The sequence below is a fragment of the Phoca vitulina genome, unplaced genomic scaffold, assembly GCF_004348235.1.
Source record: "Phoca vitulina isolate PV1807 unplaced genomic scaffold, GSC_HSeal_1.0 scaffold14, whole genome shotgun sequence".
NCBI classification, from domain to species: domain Eukaryota; kingdom Metazoa; phylum Chordata; class Mammalia; order Carnivora; family Phocidae; genus Phoca; species Phoca vitulina.
In genome coordinates, this window is record NW_022589717.1 from 6,767,248 (window position 1) to 6,787,588 (window position 20,341).

At 36.5% G+C, this 20,341-nt stretch overlaps 1 protein-coding gene across 1 annotated transcript in view; it reads left to right on the plus strand.

Annotated features, from left to right (window-relative positions):
• The window catches only part of SLC25A31 (solute carrier family 25 member 31), a 32,723-nt gene extending 13,397 nt beyond the window's left edge, over nt 1–19,326 (plus strand). The window contains exons 3-6 of the mRNA XM_032412693.1: nt 4,914–5,031; nt 7,104–7,258; nt 8,734–8,859; nt 19,129–19,326. Of these exons, the coding sequence (XP_032268584.1) occupies nt 4,914–5,031; nt 7,104–7,258; nt 8,734–8,859; nt 19,129–19,326 (597 nt within the window). The remainder of the gene's footprint in view (nt 1–4,913; nt 5,032–7,103; nt 7,259–8,733; nt 8,860–19,128) is intronic.
• Nucleotides 19,327–20,341: the final 1,015 nt, after the last annotated feature.

Below are 20,341 nucleotides of genomic sequence, written 5' to 3' on the forward strand. Positions count from 1 at the left end.
TATGTTTAAAAAGAAAAAAGAAGATAGTAGGAAGGGAAAAATGAAGGAGGGGGAATCGGAGGGGGAGACGAACCATGAGAGACTATGGACTCTGAGAAACAAACTGAGGGTTCTAGAGGGGAGGGGCATGGGGGGATGGGTTAGCCTGGTGATGGGTATTAAAGAGGGCACGCACTGCATGGAGCACTGGGTGTTATACGCAAACAATGAATCATGGAACACTACATCAAAAACTAATGATGTAATGTATGGTGATTAACATAACATAATAAAATTAAATTAAAAAGAAAAAAAAGTGATTGATCTACCACCATGAGCTATCACTGCCCACCTGTCAGAATGGCTAAAATAGTGACAACACCAAATGTTGGTGAGGATGTAGAGAAGTTAGATTATTCTTATATTGCTGGTGGGAATGTAAAATGTTAACTGCCACTCTAGAAAAGAGGATGACAGTTTCTTATAAATTAAACGTGTACTTACTATACAGCCCAGCAGTTACACTTTTAGGCATTATCCCAGAGAATGAAAACTTACATTCACACAAAAACCAGTGTGCACAATGTTCATAGAAGCTTGTTTCATAATAGACCAAAATCTGGAAATAACCCAGATGTCTTTCAACAGGTGAATGGTTAAACTATGGTGCATCACACCATGAAATACTATTAAGCAATAAAGAGGAACAAACTTTTGATAAAACAAATATTGTATGATCCCACTTAGGTATCTAGAACAGGCAAATTCATAGAGACAAAAAATAGAATAAGGGGCTAAGAGGAAGGAAGACTGAGAGTTTTATCTAATGGGTACAGAGTTTCTATTTGGGATGATGAAGTTTTGGAAGTAGAGAGTAGTGATGTGTTGGGTGTTTTTAAGTGATTTTATTTCTTTATTTGAGGGAGAGCACAAACGGGGGGAGGAGCAGAGGGACAAGCAGACTTCCTGCTGAGTGGGTAGCCCGACTCGGGACTCCATCCCAGGACCCCAAGATCATAACCTGAGCCGAAGTCAGATGCTTAACCAACTGAGCCACCCAGGTGCCCCAAGAAGAGTGATGTTTTTATGTTATTGTGAATGTACTTAGTGTCACTGACTTATAGACTTAAAAATGGCTAAAATGGGGGGCACCTGGGTGACTCAGTGGGTTAAGTGCCTGACTCCTGGTTTCAGATCAGGTCATGATCTCAGCGTCCTAAGATGGAGCCCCATGTTGGGCTTCATGCTCAGCAGGGATTCTGCTTGAGATTCTCTCTCTCCCTCTCCTCTTGCCCCTCCCCCTGCATGCTCTTTCTCTCAAATAAATCTTTTTTTAAAAGACTAAAATGGTAAATTTTATGTTATGTATATTTTATAATTTTTTAAAGAATAAACTTGATACAGCAGCAACTTTGAATGCTAAGTGAAAAAAACTCAATCTCAAAAGTTATTTGCTTTCTGATTTCATTTATATAACATTCTTGAAATGTCAAAATCATTGAGATAGAAGCATAGTGGTGGTTGCTAGAAGAGAGGGAGATAGTTATGGCTGTAAAAGGGTAGCATCGAGGGATCTTTATAATGGAACTGTTGACTGTGGCGGTGGTCACGTGAATCTGCATATGTGATAAAACTGCATATATCTAAATACACACACAAACAAATGCATGTAAAATTGGTGAAATCTGAATAAGATAATCTTCATCAATGTTGGTTTCCTCTACTATAGTTATGCTAGATATTAGGGGAAATTAGTTGGAGGGTTTATAGACTCTCTCTGTATCATTTCTTAGGATGCATGTGAATCTGCAATTTTTTCAAAATAAGCTTTTTAAAAATAACCATGGGGGGGGGCGCCTGGGTGGCTCAGTCAGTTAAGCATCAGACTCTTGATCTTGGCTCAGGTCTTGATCTCAGGGTCGTGAGTTCAAGCCCCATGTTGGGCTCCATGCTGGACGTAGAGCCTTCTTTAAAAAAAAAAAATAGTAGTAGTAATAACCATGATGGGGAGCTATATGCCTACTATATATTGTTTCATTGAATTTTCACCTCACCCTTTGAGGTAGGTATTTTTATCCTAAATGTAAAGGTAAGGAAAACAAGACTCGGAGGTGAGAGCACTTGACCAAATCATTTGTTCAGGTCTTTCTAACTCCCAAACTCAGATCGACTTCAACTGCACTCTATTTCTCTGTCAGCTGAGGTGACTAGACTGAGTGAACCTTAGCTGAGCCTGGGCACAAAATGTTTCTCTGCCACATTTTAGTAGCTTCCAGTACAACCCTTGACAAGGAAGACTAGAACTTCTCCCAGCTCTCTTTCATGCCCAGACAAACTTTGTTGGAAAAACTTCGGTTCTAGGGCGTTTGTTCTTCAGTGCGTCAAGTCTGTTAATGCGATATTTATTTGTCTACAGTTGAAAATAAACAAGATTATTTTCCTCCAAAACCCTCAGATTCTTTCATCCTCCTCTCCCTCCCTGATTTCTCTCCTTTTACAATATAGTAATATCTGAAATTACTGACTTACAATAACTGAAACTCTGATCTATACTGATACACCACCTCCTCTTGGTCTGTTTTATTTTCAAGCTTAATTGTGGAAGGATAGATTTTGTTATACGAACACTTGCAAGATTATAATAACATAGATACTTCTTTTCTCCCTCTCCTTGCTCCTTTCATTCTTTCCTCCTTCCCCCTTCCTTTCTTCCATCAGAAGGTTGGCCATACTACTTACACATGTTCTGCCTGCCTGTGTCATTTTTTCCAAAGCCCCACTTCCACTGTCAGAAGTGTCATGGTTTGAATAATAAATTATATGATAATCTACCCAGAAAGTCATTGATCTGCCTTCCTGGGATCCATGAATGTTTGAGGAATACCTTAAACCACTAAAAGTGTGTTTATACATATGTGATTTTTATTGGAAGAGGTTCTATTGCTTGCAACAATCTCAAAGAGGACTGAGACCTAAAAATAGTTATTTAGTATCTTTTCCATTTCTGTCCTTCCTGTTAATTGGCATAGAATTTTAGAGTCAAATTCCTAAGAAATAGACTCTGGTCCTGCTCATCTTTTTCTACCAGGTTACAGATTATCTACTAGATTATGGATTAGCTACCTTGGGGTCAGATGCAATCTCCTGATCTAATTATCTCTGGGTGATTATGAAACATGGGTACCCATACAAAACCTAGGAGTTTCACTGAAAAGGAGCCATGAGAGTCTGAGGACAGTATGTGGGATTACTAGTACCTCATTAAACAGGTATTTATTGAATGCATTACTATTATTCTGGGCAAGGCCCGTGACTTGTCTTGTGAAATAAACTGATGAATTAAGAATCTGGGCCTCAAAAAATTGCAAGCAACCAAAATGTCCATGAACTGATGAATGGGTAAATAACATGTGGTAAATCCATATAATGGAATATTATTTGGCAATAAAAAAGAATGAGATGCTAATCCTGCTACCACATGGATATGCCTTGAAAACATTATGTTAAATGAAAGAAGCCATTCACAAAAGATACATACTGTGTTATTCCATGTGTAGGAAATGTCCATAATAGGCAAATCTCTAGGGACAGAAAGTGGCTTAATGGTTACTTAGGACTCAGGGGGATGGGGAGGATGTTGTGTGACTTCTGGTCACTCCAGTGGGTATAGGGCTTTTTTGGGGGGAGTGATGAAAATGTTCTGAAACTGGTGATGGTTGCACAGTCTGAATATACTAACAATCCATTGACTTGTATGGTGAATTTACATTGGTAAATTGTATGGTGTATAAATATATCTCAGTAAAACTCTTAAATAAATAACAATAATCCTGACTTTAAGAAATTTATAGTCCTTATGAGGTAAGATAAAACATATACAAATACTTATAAATTGAAAGTAGAAAGTGATTGTAAATACTATTTAAATGAGAATCTGGAACATGTTGACATATTTTACATATTGGTCACAGGATTCACCTTTAATTCTCTGAGATCTGAAGTATTTATGGAGAGAGATGATTACACACAGTTTTGGATAGGTTTAGAGATCAGAGGTGTCATGGAAGAAGTTGAATTTGAATTAGAGTATAAATCAGTAACTTTTTGTTTAAAAAAGATAGGAAAGTCCTTCTAGGCCAAGAGAAAATTGAGAGTTCCAAAGCTGAGACTTAGAGAATAAAGCAAGAAACTGAACTTGACTAGAATATTATTCATTTTCATGTATTTTAAATGGTTACAGTGGCCTTGTACCTTAGATTTTCTATAACCACTCCAATTCAAATATTCTTTTCTTCTCCAGTAAGCTCTAGATATTGAAAAGCAGTTTACTGGACCTAAGCAGGGCACATTTTAAATATTTATCAAAAAGAACCTCAACAGCCCATGTGAACCAGTAGTAGATCAGTAAGGCCTAAGTTACATGCTGCTCAAATATATTATAATTGATTTCTGCCAATTTTCATGTCAGCAGTTGAAAATAATATATTTTTTGAGCTGTTTTATCTACTAAAATTGCAAAGTGAAAATATGGCATTATGAAGTATTATTGCCCCCATACCAAAAAAAGGGTACAACTAAAGCCTCCATAGATGTCTGATGTTTTAGCCATAACTAACATGAGTGTTAAACAAAAAATTTATATAGTCTAAAGAGATGATTATCTTATGTGGCCTCATTTGCTAATTTGGGCTACTTTTGCTGGAGGCAGTTAAAATATCTTAGAATTTCTGTATATCAGCATTTAAATTGTATCTCCCAGACTGCCTGGAAAGAAACAAAGCCTTCATGGACATGAAGGGAAATATTTTGGATAATATACATTATTATAAATGTTTACTTTATAAAAGCAGTTTGAATCTGGCTTCTGAACCTTTATGAAAATAAAAATTTTAAACAGATTCTATAGTAACCACTTTTTAATTAATATGTTTCAGTTCTGGAGGTGGTTTTTGGCAAACCTGGCTTCTGGTGGAGCTGCTGGAGCAACATCCTTATGTGTAGTTTATCCGCTAGACTTTGCCCGAACCCGATTAGGTGCTGATATTGGAAAAGGTATAGGATTTTCAAAAATACTAACTCTCCCTTCGTGTTTTGAGTGAAGCATTATTTATTGTAGTTATGCTATAATGACAGCTTGAAATACATTCTAAAAATCTTACCCTCAACCAAATGGTAGAGTCTTGGGCCTAAAGATTACTACGTTTTTCTTTTCCCTCAAAAGAAGGAAGGGGAAGGCCAACACTGTAGTAACAAAAGAGCAAATACAAAGACTTCTTGTAACTTACTTCTAGTTTTTTCCTAGAGAGCCACCTCTTCTATCCCTCCATGAACTTATTCCTGTTATTCCGTATTCAACTATGGCTCCTCTCTAGGTTACATGTACAGCTCTCATCCTAGAGATTCCCTTTTCCTCTCTCCTTCCTTATTTTATTTATCACATCTTCCTGTGTTTTTGTTATATTCTTGTTTTGGTAGATTATATTCTTTAATAGCTTTCTAAGCTTTTTGAGAAGAGTGGATAGGAGATACATTGAGATCTTGCATGTCTAAAAATGTCTCTGTTTTACCCTTTTATTTACTATTTGGCCATATGTAAAATTCTACTTCAGAGTTACTTTGTTTCACAATTTTGAAAGCATTTCTCTTGATTCTTGTTCTAATATTGCTCTTAAGAAACTGATCTCCTAACTGCTAATCCTTTTGTGTATGACTTTTTTTCTTTTTAATTACTTTATGTCCCTGATGGTCTTGACATTTCACAATGATAAATCTTGTGAGGCTTTTTTCAGCAATTGTGGAAGTAACTCAATTGGCCCCTTTCAGTCTGGAGCCTTGTGTTCAGTTCTGAGGATGGCAGAGGAGTAAGTCACTTGGCTGCTCAAGGATGAGGTTTTGAGCATCCAGATGCTACTTTGCTTTCACCGTAAGAACAATACTTATTTCCTCTAATTTCTAAGTCTTTCTGAGGTTATTGGGGTAAAATGGCTTGCTTTTCCTTCTGCAAGAACGTAGGTTTCAGCTTTTTTCTGCTCTGACTTACCACTCCTCCATCTGCTTTCCATCTTGCTAAAATTTGTGGATTTCATTCTGTGCCATGTACTGTTCTTGCCTATATGGCTTTAAACCTGTTTTGTTCTTTTATTACCATTTTAGTGGAATTTCTTAAGAAAGCAGAGATTTATTCAACAAATACTTAATGAGTGCTTGCTGGGACCCAGGCCCTGCCTCAGATATAAGATGAGAGACATACACATAGACACCCCATATAAAATATGGAGCTCATGCTCATGTACCTTATGGTTTAGGGGAAGACACAAGTAATAAAAAAATGAATGACCAAAATATACTGTCATTTAGCAATAAATGACATGCAAAGATATTTAGGAGCAGGGAGTGACATCAATTTTAGATGAGTGATTAGAGAAAATGCCTCAGAAAGAGTAGCAGTTTGAGCAAAGATGTAAATAATGAGTTCCATCTAACATGTATAACTGGCAGTTCAAATATTCTTGTTATTGTTAAGAAAGTGACAAAAACTCCTATATCTTGTTTTTAGTTCAGTTCTGTAATTTTCTATTCTCTCAGAATTGGGAGAATTTAGTTTATTTTGAAAACTATATTCTACATACAATATTTTTAAAATATTGTCAAAGAGTTCTAGGTGAAGGGAAAATAAAATCGAAACCAGCAAACACTAGAAAAATATGATAACTCATCTAAAATGTTAATGATCCTTAAAGTTGCTAGTTTTTAACTTTGTCTTTTTACTGTATCTGTCTTTCTGCCTTTCAACTGAAACAAGTCACAGAATTTTTCATTCCCATTTTCTGAACTCCAATTAGTAGCTTCTGGTAATTTTATTGAAATGTTTTAAGCCAGTCAAATTCCTTGAATTAGATTGTTTTTATAAGATTAATATTTTCAGTGAAAATCTTTTAAGGTACTATTTGAAACCTTAATTCTCTTTAAAGAAATGGGAGGATTTTGATTTGTGTCCTTTTTTATTAGAAAAATTTCTAAATGGCAGTTTCAGATATTTTAAATCTGTAAGATTAATTTACTTTGATTAAAGTGTTTATCTGATATATAATGTTGCTAATACGTTTTAAATGGCTTTATTTTAGGTCCTGAAGAGCGACAATTCAAGGGTTTAGGTGACTGTATTATAAAAATAGCAAAATCAGACGGAATTGTTGGTTTGTACCAAGGATTTGGTGTTTCAGTTCAGGGTATCATTGTGTACCGAGCCTCCTATTTTGGAGCATATGACACAGTTAAGGTAATTTGGGGCTTTAACTGATATATATTAAATACATGGTTTGTTTCTTTTTATTGTTTTAATTAGTAGTTTGTTCAGCAGATATGAACTTTTGCTTTTAATTATAGAAATCAAAATAAATGATGAAATAAGAGACATAGAATCCTGTTTAATTGTGACTTTGCCATAACCTTATTGAATTATAACTCTATTATGGATCTGACTTTAGATATAAAGCATAAACCCAAACATTAAGTTTTTGTGCTGTTTGCAACTGAAAGACTCACTATACATCATGTTGCAAATAGAAAACATGCTAATTAGGCTTACATCATAATCAAATCAAATCTTTAGCATATAGAAAGGCATCTTCTAACAGTTTTTCTGATTTTACATTCATTTTATTATCACTTTCTTACATGCAGATAATCAGCTTACTATCTCATCATTTTAGAAAGTAGGCAAGGCATAACTAATTAGTTAAATGTAATAAATGCTACTACAGCTCAGTTATCTATTGGGTACTGTTAGATTCTGTATTGTATTCTCCAGGTTGTTCTGCAATTTGTCTTTTCATTTCAGATTTTAATAGCATTTCCATAAAGTAGGAAAGAGGAAGATTGTAATAATGGCTACCATATTTTGAGTTACTACTTAGTTCTAGGAACTTTGTTAAGTCCCTGCAATAACCTAGGATAGCTTTTAATATCTCCCTTTTTAAAGATAAACAACCTAGGAATAGTTAAGCAATTTGTGTTAAGTGGCAAACAAAAATCCCATGCTCTCAGTCACTTCCAAGAGGAAGGAGTGAAATTAATACTAGTGTTGTTTATAAATAAGATTAAAACTTGAGGGAAATTTTATATGTTTTACATATTGTCTTGGCCTTCCCTCATTAGTATAAATGTAATTGAAGGTCATTTTTATTGTGGTCTGGACATGTTCCTTTCAGTTTCTTGTGTATTTTTTAGACAGATTAAGTTAATGGAAATTAACAAGTTCTTATGTATGTTTATTTAGTCATGGAAAACTTTATGTATGCTCTCCCTCTGTTTTTCTCTATTATCACCTGTAGTAGTTATGAAATTTAGGAGTGTTTCTTCACTAGCTTAGAGCTTTAAAGATGCTTATCAAATACCTATTGATGATAAATGTCAGGCATTTAATTTTTTTTCAACTCCGTGAAGAAAGCTAAAAACTTTTTTGGTCACTGGCAGCTATCTCCCCTAGTGTTTCCCATTAATAACAAATCTCTGGTAATAGCAAGTATGCTTTCTTTTTACAGGTGTGCTTTTAAAGTAAAGCCATGTGTGGCATATTTCTTTCTTATTCATCTCCTGATACTATTTTAATCTTTCCACATTAAGTCCAACTGTGTTTTATTGCATTTTAAGTATAATTGAACCCTCTTTCATTATAGGAAGTTATACTTTGACTTCAGAATTTAAGATATTTGGGAAATTTAGATGGTTACTTGACATGTTTTTCTTTTCTAGGGCTTATTACCAAAACCAAAGGAAACCCCATTTCTTGTCTCCTTTTTCATTGCTCAAGTTGTGACCACATGCTCTGGAATTCTCTCTTATCCCTTTGACACAGTTAGAAGACGCATGATGATGCAGGTATTTTATATTATTATTTGTGAGTTTAATTGAGTTTTCCAGTATCTTTGATATTCAAATATAATTTATTCAAATTTTAGAGAAATTTTGGCTGAAAGGCAGGTCATCTGTTTTACTTACTAAAATAAATGCATGATGTGCTCTGTCTTATATCCTTTCCTATCCCAAAACAGCCATCATCCAGCAAAAGTTTCTTCCTCTTCTGTTATTAGAATAGAAATGCCTTCCACTCCTGTACCATATTGTTTGAAAGGTGGAGAGGGGTGGCAGGGATTGGATGAGTATGTCTATCTTAAATGAATATTAGGTTAAGTAGAATAAACCCTGTCACAAGCCACTGACATATGTCATTATTTGTTGTAATACGTTTTAATAAAAGTAAATAATTTTTAACTCCAAGGATGAAAACTTGTTTAAAATGATGTGTGCTCTAAGTATAAATCTCTGGGGCCCCTGGGTGGCACAGTCGGTTAAGCGTCTGACTCTTCATTTCTGCTCAGGTCATGGCCTCAGGGTCGTGAGCTTGAGCTCTGTGTTGGGCTTAAGACTCTCTCTCTCTCTCCCTCTGCCCCTCCTCCATGCTTTCTCTCTCTCAAATAAATAAAATCCCTAAAAATAAATACATAAATAAATATAAATCTCCAAATCAAAATTTTGGTACAGTCTTCATTGATGTTACTTGTTACATTCATTTATTCAGCAAATACTTGAATGCCTAATCTATGCTAAATTACAGCAACACAAATAAAATAAGGTAGAACCTGTTTCCAAATTCATAGCATAGCATTGAATGCATACAGTTAATGGTGTAAATAGAAATGTGCATAGGTTCCAGGAATGCAATAGAAGAAGGATACCTAAATGCTTAAAGTGATCAGATGTAGCCCCTTGGAGAGCTAAATCTCTGTAAATAGATTTTTTTCCTCCAGATAGTGAGAGAACATTCTAAGCAGAGGGGAAAAAACATACGTAGAGGTATGGCTTAAGGAGTAGTAGTAGTTCAGTATACCTAGATGATAAGGTTCATGAGGGCAATTGAAAATAAAATAATGAGGCCAGAAAGCTAGAATAGTTATATAATGCTTATTGTGTTCCAGATATTGTCCTAAGCATTTTGCAGTTTAACTCACTTAATTCTCAAAACAGTGCTGTGAGGTGTAGTTACTATCATTATCCTCATCCTCATTTTATGTCTACAAATTGGTCCTGGGAGAACCCTGTAGGCCACCTGAAAAGGTAAAACGTACATATTATTATTCACTAATAGACTATTTTTAAAGTTACTCCTTTTACGTGTGTGTTTCCTCTTGATCTATATGTAGCTCTAGTTTAATACATTGAAAAACCTTTTTAAATGGAAAATTAATTTGTATACAGGCTGTGGATTAGGTAAACGATACTGTATTGATGTTACATTTTCTGATTTTGCTAACTGTACTTTGGGTTTGCAAGAAAATATTCTTATTTTTAGAAAATTCACACGGAAGTGTTTAAAGGTAAGGAACATGATAATCTGCAACTTACTATCAAAATAATTTTTAAAAAATTTTGAGTGTATGGGGTTTTAGATATATGTGTGTATTACTAGGACTGCCATAAACAAAGCACCAGAGACTGGGTGGCCTCAGCAACAGAAATTTTTTTCTCACAGTTCTAGAGGCTAGAAGTCTGAGTCAAGGTGTCCAGCAGGGTTGATTTCTTCTGATGGCTTCTCTCCTTGGCTTGTACATAGCTGTCTTTCTCCTTGTGTCTTCCCATGGTCCTTTTTCTGTTTCTCTTCTTATAAAGATAGCCAAATTGGATTAGGGCCTACCCTAACAAGCTCATTTAATCTTAATTACCTTTGTAAAGATGCTGTCTGATGAATGGATAAAGAAGATGTGGTGTATATATATATAAAATGGAATATTACGCAGCCATCAAAAAATGAAATCTTGCCATTTACAACAACGTGGATGGAACTAGAGGGTATTATGCTAAGTGAAATAAGTCAATCAGAGAAAGACAATTATTAGATGATCTCACTGATATTTATGCAAATTTAAGAAACAAGGCAGAGGATCATAGGGGAAGAGAGGAAAAAATGAAACAAGACAAAACCAGAAAGGGAGACAAACCATAAGAGACTCTTAATCATAGGAAACAAACTGAGGGTCGGAGGGGAGTGGGGTGGTAACTGGGTGATGGACACTGGGGAGGGTAGGGGTTGTAATGAGCCCTAGGTATTATGTAAGACTGATGAATCACAGACCTGTACCCCTGAAACAAATAATACATTATAAATACATACATACATACATAACCTGTCTCCAAATATAGTAACATTCTGAGGTATTGGGGATTGGGACTTCAATATATGAATTCTGGGGAGACACAATGCAACCCCATAATAGTACTTTAATTTTTGTATTTTCATTTTATATCCAACAACTTTGTTAAACCCTATTACAAACGCTAATCTGTATGTACACTCTGAAGTTGTGTGGGGTTTTTTTTGTTGTTGTTTTACACACACAGGTATATAATCTGTGATTAATGCTAGGTTTCTTCCCCTTTCTTATCAATTCTTGTACCTTTTATTTCCTTTTCTTGCCTTTCTGCACTGAGACCTCTGATTCAGTGTTATTAAAGAAGTAATAATTAGGGGCACCTGGGTGGCTCAGTTGGTTAAGCGGCTGCCTTCAGCTCAGGTCATGATCCCAGGGTCCTGGGATCGAGCCCCACATCAGGCTCCCTGCTCAGCAGAGAGCCTGCTTCTGCCTTTCCCTCTGCCTGCCGCTCTGCCTACTTGTGCTCTCTATCTCACTGTCAAATAAATAAATTAAAAAAAAAAAAGAAGTAATAATTAACATGTCTTTTTTGCTAATCTTATAGGAATACCTCCAAAGTTACATAAATTAATGTTAGCTGTGGGGTTTTTGTAGTTATCCTTCATCATATTATGGCTGTTCCTTTCTGTTTTGGGTTACAACAGTTTTTATTATTATTATTATTATTTTTTATTATGTTATGTTAGTCACCATACAATACATCATTGGTTTTTGATGTGGTGATCCACGATCCATTGTTTTCGTATAACACCCAGTGCTCCATGCAGTACGTGCCCTCCTTAATACCCGTCACCGGGCTAACCAATCCCCCCTCCCCTCTAAAACCCTGTTTGTTTCTCAGAGTCCATAGTCTCTCATGGTTCATCTCTCCCTCCAATTCCTCCTCCCCATTTTTCCCTTCCTTCTCCTAATGTCTTCCATGTTATTCCTTATGTTCCACAAATAAATGAAACCATATGATAATTGACTTTCTCTGCTTGACTTATTTCACTTAGCATAATCTCCTCCAGTCCCACCCATATTGATGTAAAAGTTGGGTATTCATCTTTTCTGATGGCTGAGTAATATTCCATTATATATATGGATCACATCTTCTTTATCCATTCATCTGTTGAAGGGCATCTCGGCTCTTTCCACAGTTTGGCTATTGTGGACATTGCTGCTATGAACATTGGGGTGCATATGGCCCTTCTTTTCACTACATCTGTGTCTTTGGGGTAAATACCCAGGAGTGCAATTGCTGGGTCATAGGGTAGCTCTATTTTTAAATTTTTGAGGAACTTCCACACTGTTTTCCAAAGTGGCTGTACCAACTTGCATTCCCACCAACAGTGTAAGAGGGTTCCCCTTTCTCCACAACCTCTCCAACATTTGTTGTTTCTTTCCCTGTCCATTTTTGCCATTCTAACTGGTGTAAGGTGGTATCTCAATGTGGTTTTGATTTGGATTTCCATGATGGCCAATGATGATGAACATTTTTTATGTGTCTGTTAGCCATTTGTATATCTTCTTCAGAGAAGTGTCTTCATATCTTCTGCCCACTTTTTGACTTGATTATTTGTTTTTTGGGTGTTGAGTTTGAGAAGTTCTTTATAGATCTTGGATACCAGCCCTTTATCTGTAGTGTCATTTGCAAATATCTTGTCCCATTCTGTGGGTTGCCTCTTTGTTTTGTTGACTGTTTCCTTTGCTGTGCAGAAGCTTTTTATCTTGATGAAGTCCCAAAAGTTCATTTTTGCTTTTGTTTCACTAGCTTTTAGAGGTGTATCTTGAAAGAAGTTGCTGTGGGCGATGTCAAAGAGGTTACTGCCTGTGTTCTCTTCTAGGATTTTGATGGATTCCTGTCTCACATTGAGGTCTTTCATTCACTTTGAGTTTATCTTTGTGAATGGTGTTAGAGAATGGTTGAGTTTCATTCTTCTGCATGTGGCTGTCCAATTTTCCCAGCACCATTTATTGAAGAGACTGTCTTTTTTCCATTGCATGTTTTTTCCTGCTTTGTCAAAGATTATTTGACCATAGAGTTGAGGGTCCATATCTGGGCTCTCTATTCTGTTCCATTGGTCTATATGTCTGTTTTTGTGCCAGTACCATGCTGTCTTGGTGATCACAGCTTTGTAATATAGCTTGAAATCGGGATACGTGATGCCCCCAGCTTTGTTTTTCTTTTTCAACATTTCCTTGGCGACTCGGGGTCTTTTCTGATTCCATACAAATTTTAGGATTGTTTGTTCCAGCACTTTGAAAAATGTCATTGGAATTTTGATCGGGATGGCATTGAAGGTATAGATTGCTCTGGGTAGCATAGACATTTTAACAATGTTTATTCTTCTGATCCATGAGCATGGAATATTTTTCCATCTTTTTGTGTCTTCTTCAATTTCTTTCATGAGTGTTTTGTAGTTCCTAGAGGATAGATCCTTTACCTCTTTGGTTAGGTTTATTCCGAGGTATCTTATGGTTTTTGGTGCTATTGTAAATGGAATTGTTTCTCTAATTTCTCTTTCTACAGTTGCGTTGTTAGTGTATAAGAAAGCAACTGATTTCTGTGCATTGATTTTGTATCCTGCCACATTACTGAATTGCTGGATGAGTTCTAGTAATTTGGGGGTGGAGTCTTTTGGGTTTTCCACATAAAGTTTCATGTTGTCTGGGAAAAGAGAGTTTGACTTCTTCTTTGCCAATTTGAATACCTTTTATTTCTTTTTGTTGTCTGATTGCTGTTGCTAGGACTTCTAGTACTATGTTGAACAATAGTGGCGAGAGTGGGCATCCTTGACGTGTTCCTGATCTTAAGGTAAAGGCTCTCAGCTTTTCCCCAGTGAGGATGATATTCGCTGTGGGTTTTTCATAGATGGATTTTATGAACTTGAGGAATGTTCCCTCTATCCCTATACTCTGGAGAGTTTTAATCAGGAAAGGATGTTGTATTTTGTCAAATGCTTTTTCTGCATCAATTAAGAGGACCATATGGTTCTTCTCCCTCCTCTTATTAATGTATTCTATCACATTGATTGATTTGTGAATGTTGAACCACCCTTGCATCCCGGGGATAAATCCCACTTGGTCATGGTGGATGATCCTTTTAATGTATTGTTGGATCCTATTAGCTAGGATTTTGTTGAGGATTTTGGAATCCATATTCATCAGGGATATCGGTCTGAAATTCTCCTTTTTGATGGGGTCTTTGCCTGGTTTGGGGATTAAGGTAATGCTGGCCTCATAGAATGAGTTTGGAAGTTTTCCTTCTGTTTCTATTTTTTGAAACAGCTTCAGTAGAATAGGTATTATTTCTTCTTTGAATGTTTGGTAGAATTCCCCAGGGAATCCATCAGGCCCTGGACTCTTGTTTTTTGGGAGGTTTTTGATCACTGCTTCAATCTCGTTACTGGTTATTGGCCTATTCAGGTTGTCAGTTTCTTCCTGTTTCAGTCTTGGCAGCTTATAGGTTTCCAGGAAGGCCTCCATTTCATCCAGATTGCTCAATTTATTGGCATATAGTTGATAATAATTTCTAATAATTGTTTCTATTTCCTTGGTGTTAGTCGTGATCTCTCCCCTTTCATTCATAATTTTATTAATTTGGGTCCTTTCTCTTTTCTTTTGGATAAGTCTGGCCAGTGGTTTATCGATCTTATTAATTCTTTCAAAGAACCAACTTCTAGTTTCGTTGATCTGATCTACTGTATTTCTGGTTTCTAATTCATTGATTTCTGCTCTAATTTTAATTATTTCTCTTCTAGTGCATGGCTTAGCCGTCGTTTTTTGCTTTTTCTCTAGTTCTTTAAGGTGTAGAGTTAGTTGGTGAATTCGGGATTTTTCTATTTTTTTGAGTGAGGCTTGGATGGCTATGTATTTCCCCCTTAGGACCGCCTTTGCAGTATCCCATAGGTTTTGGACCAATGTGTTTTCATTCTCATTGATTTCCATGAATTGTTTAAGTTCTTCTTTGATTTCCTGGTTGACCCAAACATTCTTGAGCAGAGTGGTCTTTAGCTTCCAAGTGTCTGAATTTCTGCCAAATTTTTTCTTGTGATTGAGTTCCAGTTTTAGAGCATTGTGGTCTGAGAATATGCAGGGAATAATCTCAATCTTTTGGTATCGGTTGAGACCTGATTTGTGACCCAGTATGTGGTCTATTCTGGAGAAAGTTCCATGTGCACTCGAGAAGAATGAGTATTCTGTTGTTTTAGGGTGGAATGTTCTGTAAATATCTATGAGGTCCATCTGGTCCAATGTATCATTCAAAGCTCTTGTTTCCTTGTTGATTTTCTGCTTAGATGATCTGTCCATTGCTGAGAGTGGAGTATTGAGGTCTCCTACAATTAACGTATTGTTATCAATATGACTCTTTATTTTGGTTAACAGTTGGCTGATGTAGATGGCTGCTCCCATGTTGGGGGCATAGATATTTACAATTGTTAGATCTTCTTGTTGGATGGACCCTTTAAGAATGATATAGTGTCCTTCTGTGTCTCTTATTACAGACTTTAGTTTAAAATCTAATTTGTCTGATATAAGAATTGCTACCCCAGCTTTCTTTTGAGGTCCGCTGGCATGGAAGATGGATCTCCATCCCTTCACTTTCAGTCTGGATGTATCTTTAGGTTCAAAATGAGTCTCTTGTAGACAGCATATGGATGAGTCCTGTCTTTTTATCCAATCTGCAACCCTGTGCCATTTTATGGGAGCGTTTAGGCCATTCACGTTGAGAGTGATTATTGAAAGATATGAATTAATTGTCATCATGTTGCCTGTGAAGATGTTGTTTTTATAGATTGTCCCTGTAAATTTCTGTTGTAGATCACTCTTGGGGTCTTTCTCCTTTTATAGAACCCCCCTTAATATTTCTTGCAGGGCCGGCTTAGTGGTCACATATTCTTTCAGCTTCTGCCGGTCGTGGAAGCTCTGCATCTCTCCATCCATTCTAAATGAAAGCCTTGCCGGATAAAGTATTCTTGGCTGCATGTTCTTCTCATTTAGTACCCTGAATATGTCTTGCCAGCCCTTTCTGGCTTGCCAGGTCTCTGTGGATAGGTCTGACGTTATTCTGATGTTCCTCTCTCTGTACGTAAGGAATCTCTTCCCCCTAACTGCCCTTAAGATGGTTTCCTTGGTTCTAAGATTTGCGAGTTTTACTATTACATGCCGTGGTGTTGGCCTGTTTTCCTTGATCTTGGGAGGGGTCCTCTCTGCCTCTAGGACTCGAATGTTTGTTTCATTCCCCAGATTAGGGAAGTTCTCAGCTACGATTTGCTCAAATACATCTTCTAGTCCTCTCTCTCTCTCCACTCCCTCCGGGATTCCAATTATTCTGACATTGGAATGCTTCATGGTGTCACTTATTTCTCTGATTCTATTTTCATGGATTCTGAGTTGTTTTTCCCTGGCCTCCTCTTTTCCCTTTTTATCTATTATATTGTCCTCCAGGTTGCTTATTCGTTCTTCTGCCTCAGTTACCCTAGCTGTTAGATTATCTAGATTGGATTGGATCTCATTGATAGCATTTTTAAGGTCTGCCAATTCAGCTTTCATTTCTGCCCTTAGAGACTCTATGTTGCCATTAATTGATTTCTCCATTCTAGCCATTGTCTTCACAATTGCTAGCCTGAATTCCATCTCCGACATCTTGGTTATATCTGCATCCATTTGTAAATCTGCAGCATAAGTCATAATCTCTGAGTCTTTTCTATTTTGGGGGCTCCTCCTCCTAGTCATTCTGTTGATGGGTGTTTGAGGGAATGTGTAGAGTCCAAATTATTGACCAGAACCCAAGCAAGATGCACCTGTTTTCTTGGGACCTTAGGGTTGCTGGCCTCTTGTTTTCCCAGCCTGTCTTCTGCGGGAGGGGCCTGCCACGCTGTTACTCAGGCAACCCTGTTTGGGCGGAGTTGCCCTGCCCCCCTGTGGCGGGGGATGGGCTCAGCGGGAATCAGTTTTTGGGGCTTTTGTTCTTTGGCGGCTTTCCCTGGCGGCTTTCTGCATCTCTTCCGCGAGTCAGAGCAGAAGAGACCGTTTCCAACCCTCTGCCTCAGAGCAGAGAGACCGCAGTCTGTTCTTCAGTGAGCTCTCCAGGCCACACTGTCTCCGTTTCTATCCGTGCTGCTATAAACTGCAGCGTCCTGCGTTGTGCACCCCTCCGCAGTGTTCCCAGTCCTGCCTCCAGGTTGGGGCACGTCTCTGCCCTTTGTGCTTCTAAAACTGCCAGCTGCTCCCAGTTCGCACCCAGCCGACCCCGCTGCTCCGGGTTTCCGCCCCGGGGGCTGCCCTAGAGTCCTTTCCCCGCTGCTACCGGTCTGCGAGTCTGTGCCCTGTCCCCAGTGCGCGAGGCTGTCCCTCACCGGCGGTGTAGGATCCCCACGGCCAGGCACCCTCCCGCTGCCGTTTATCCTCCAATAATCTGCCCACGGAATCATGGCTCCCTGCTTAGTACCTCAAAACCAATCGCCTGCGATATTGTTTGTAGAGATCCAGATCTTCTTACATCTCAGGCTGGTTTCGTGGGTGCTCAGAGTGGTCTGGTGGATATCCAGCTCAATTCCAGGGACCAGTTGAGATAGGGTCCCCTACTCCTCCGCCATCTTTCCCCCCTCCCGGGTTACAACAGTTTTTAATCATGATTGGTAATTCTATATCTGTTGAGATGATTTTCTGTATCTGTTGAGATAATTTCATTTTTCTGTATCTGTTGAGATGATTTCATTTTTCTTTTTTCATATGTTAATGTATTACATTAATCTGTTTTCCAGAGCTAAACCAACCGTATATGTCTAGTATAAACCCAGCTTGGTCATTATATATTGTATTTTATATTTTTAGCTGTGTTTGATTTGCTAGTTTTTGTTCAGAAGTTTTGCATTGTTTCATTGACTTTGGTTTGTAATTTTTCCTTCCTGTATTGTCCTAGTCTAATTTTGGTATCAAGGTTATACCAACCTTATAAAATATATGGGGGAGTCTTCCACTTTTTCTCTTCTCTAGAATAACTTCTGTAAGATTGGAATTAAATGTTCATTGAATATTTAGTAGGGATCACATATAAAGCCATCTGGACCCATAATTTTCTATAAGAGGATTTTCAACAACTGATTAGATTACTTTAGTGAATTTCATATATTATTTTAATGTTTTATTTTTTATTCTGTTGGTAAATTATACTTTTTTAGGAATTTGTCCATTTCTTCTGAGTTTTCAAAATAGGTTTCATGAAGTTGCTTGTAATATCATCTTGCTTTTTCTTAATCTCTGGATCATCAGCAGTGATGATACCTTTGATGTTTCTAATAATTTTGGAGACTTTTCTCGTTTTTCCTCAAACAGTGTTTCTAGAAATTTGTCAGTAAACTGTATTTCAAATAACTAACTTTGACTTTGTATGCTTTCTGTTGTATTTATTTCCTATTTCCTTAATTCCATAATTTCTGCTGGCTACTTTCTTATTTCAACTTTCTTTAGGTTTAAAAATGTTAGGTTGCTTATTAATTTTCAGCTTTTCCTTTCTAATATTTCAAAGTCATTAATTTCCTTATAAGTTACCACTCACGCTGCATCTTACAAATTTAGTTAAGGAGTTTCATGGTTATTATTAGGTTTTAAATATCTTCTAAGATGTGTTTTTCTTAGTATCCAAACAGTTGATAGTTTTCTAGTTGTCTTTTTTGCTAAGTTAGTTATTTGAAATACAGTGAGAGGGTAAATCATAGTATGTGATGACCATTTTTTGAAATTTGTTAAGCCTAATATATAATCAGTTTTCAAGTGGGCCAGAGAAGTATGAGTATTCTCCAACCACTGGGTGCAATATTCAATATATGCCTATTAATGCAACATACTTATTCAACAGAGTGTTAATTTTATCTGTCCTTAGTGCTGAAAAAAAATCTATCTTAAGATGAAAGATATTAAAATAATGGCAAACTATTTGTCTTCCTTTGTATAGAGTGGTGAGACTGAACGGCAATATAAAGGAACTTTAGACTGCTTTGTGAAGATATACCAACATGAGGGAATCAATGCATTTTTTCGTGGTGCCTTCTCCAATATCCTTCGTGGTACAGGGGGTGCTTTGGTGTTGGTACTATATGATAAAATTAAAGAATTCCTTAATATTGATATTGGAGATAGTTCATCAGATTAAGAAATACATGTATTTAACTTGTTAAACATACAAATTATATAGCTGCCATTTGTATACAATTTGATAGAGTGTTATTACTGTCAATATTTTTTAGAATCTTAATTCTGCAATAAAGCATATGCTTTTTCAAGGATTTTAAATACTAAAAATCAGATAAATGTGGGTTTCCTTCCTACTTAGACTCAAACTTTAATGAGACATTTGACTTATAAGTAGTATGTGTTATTTCTATTAGTTTAAAATCTTTTTCTTTTGTGATGAAAAATTAAAATGTATAATACTAAAATCTAAGAAACGAAAGCATATTATTTTTAAATGCTCTTCTCTTAATATAACTGTCTTCTCTTCTTTTAAAATCATATGATATGACAAATATTTCTTAAAAACTTATCAGGAGATGGCATCATATTTATGGGCAGAAGTAAACTTTCTTCTACAACATCTCTATTAAGACAGCTCAGGTATTACTATGTATAGTTTATTTTATCATATACCTGTTATAAGCACAGATTCTAGATCTGTTCATAAAAAATTGATGACTTTATGACACTATAAACATGTAGATGGAAAAGAAAAGATATAAAATGGTGTGTCAGCTTTTATCTTTAAAATAAAATTTGGCTAATGTGAATATATCTTGGAACAAAAAATATACCTTTGAGAATTAGTTTGTGTCTCTGTATTGATAATAAAGTTTAAAACTGTTATATATGAGCTTTTTTTCCTTGATTCTAACTTCATTAATAAGCAGAGAGTAACAAATTTTTTGTCAGAATTTGGAACTGACTTAAAGACAGAAAACAGGGTTTCCAAGGTTTTATACAAGAGTCTGTCTTGTTTTTCAGAAATGTTGTAGAAGATAGTACATTTGAAATCCCCAAGATTTTAACATTTTAGCGAGTAAAGGAATGTTAAGCTAGAGGGGATAAACTATAGAGAGATTGTGGAGGCTGTGAATGTGCAGAAATAGAGTAGGTGAACTTCCTGGTGCACAGCGGCAAAAGTATAAGTATAC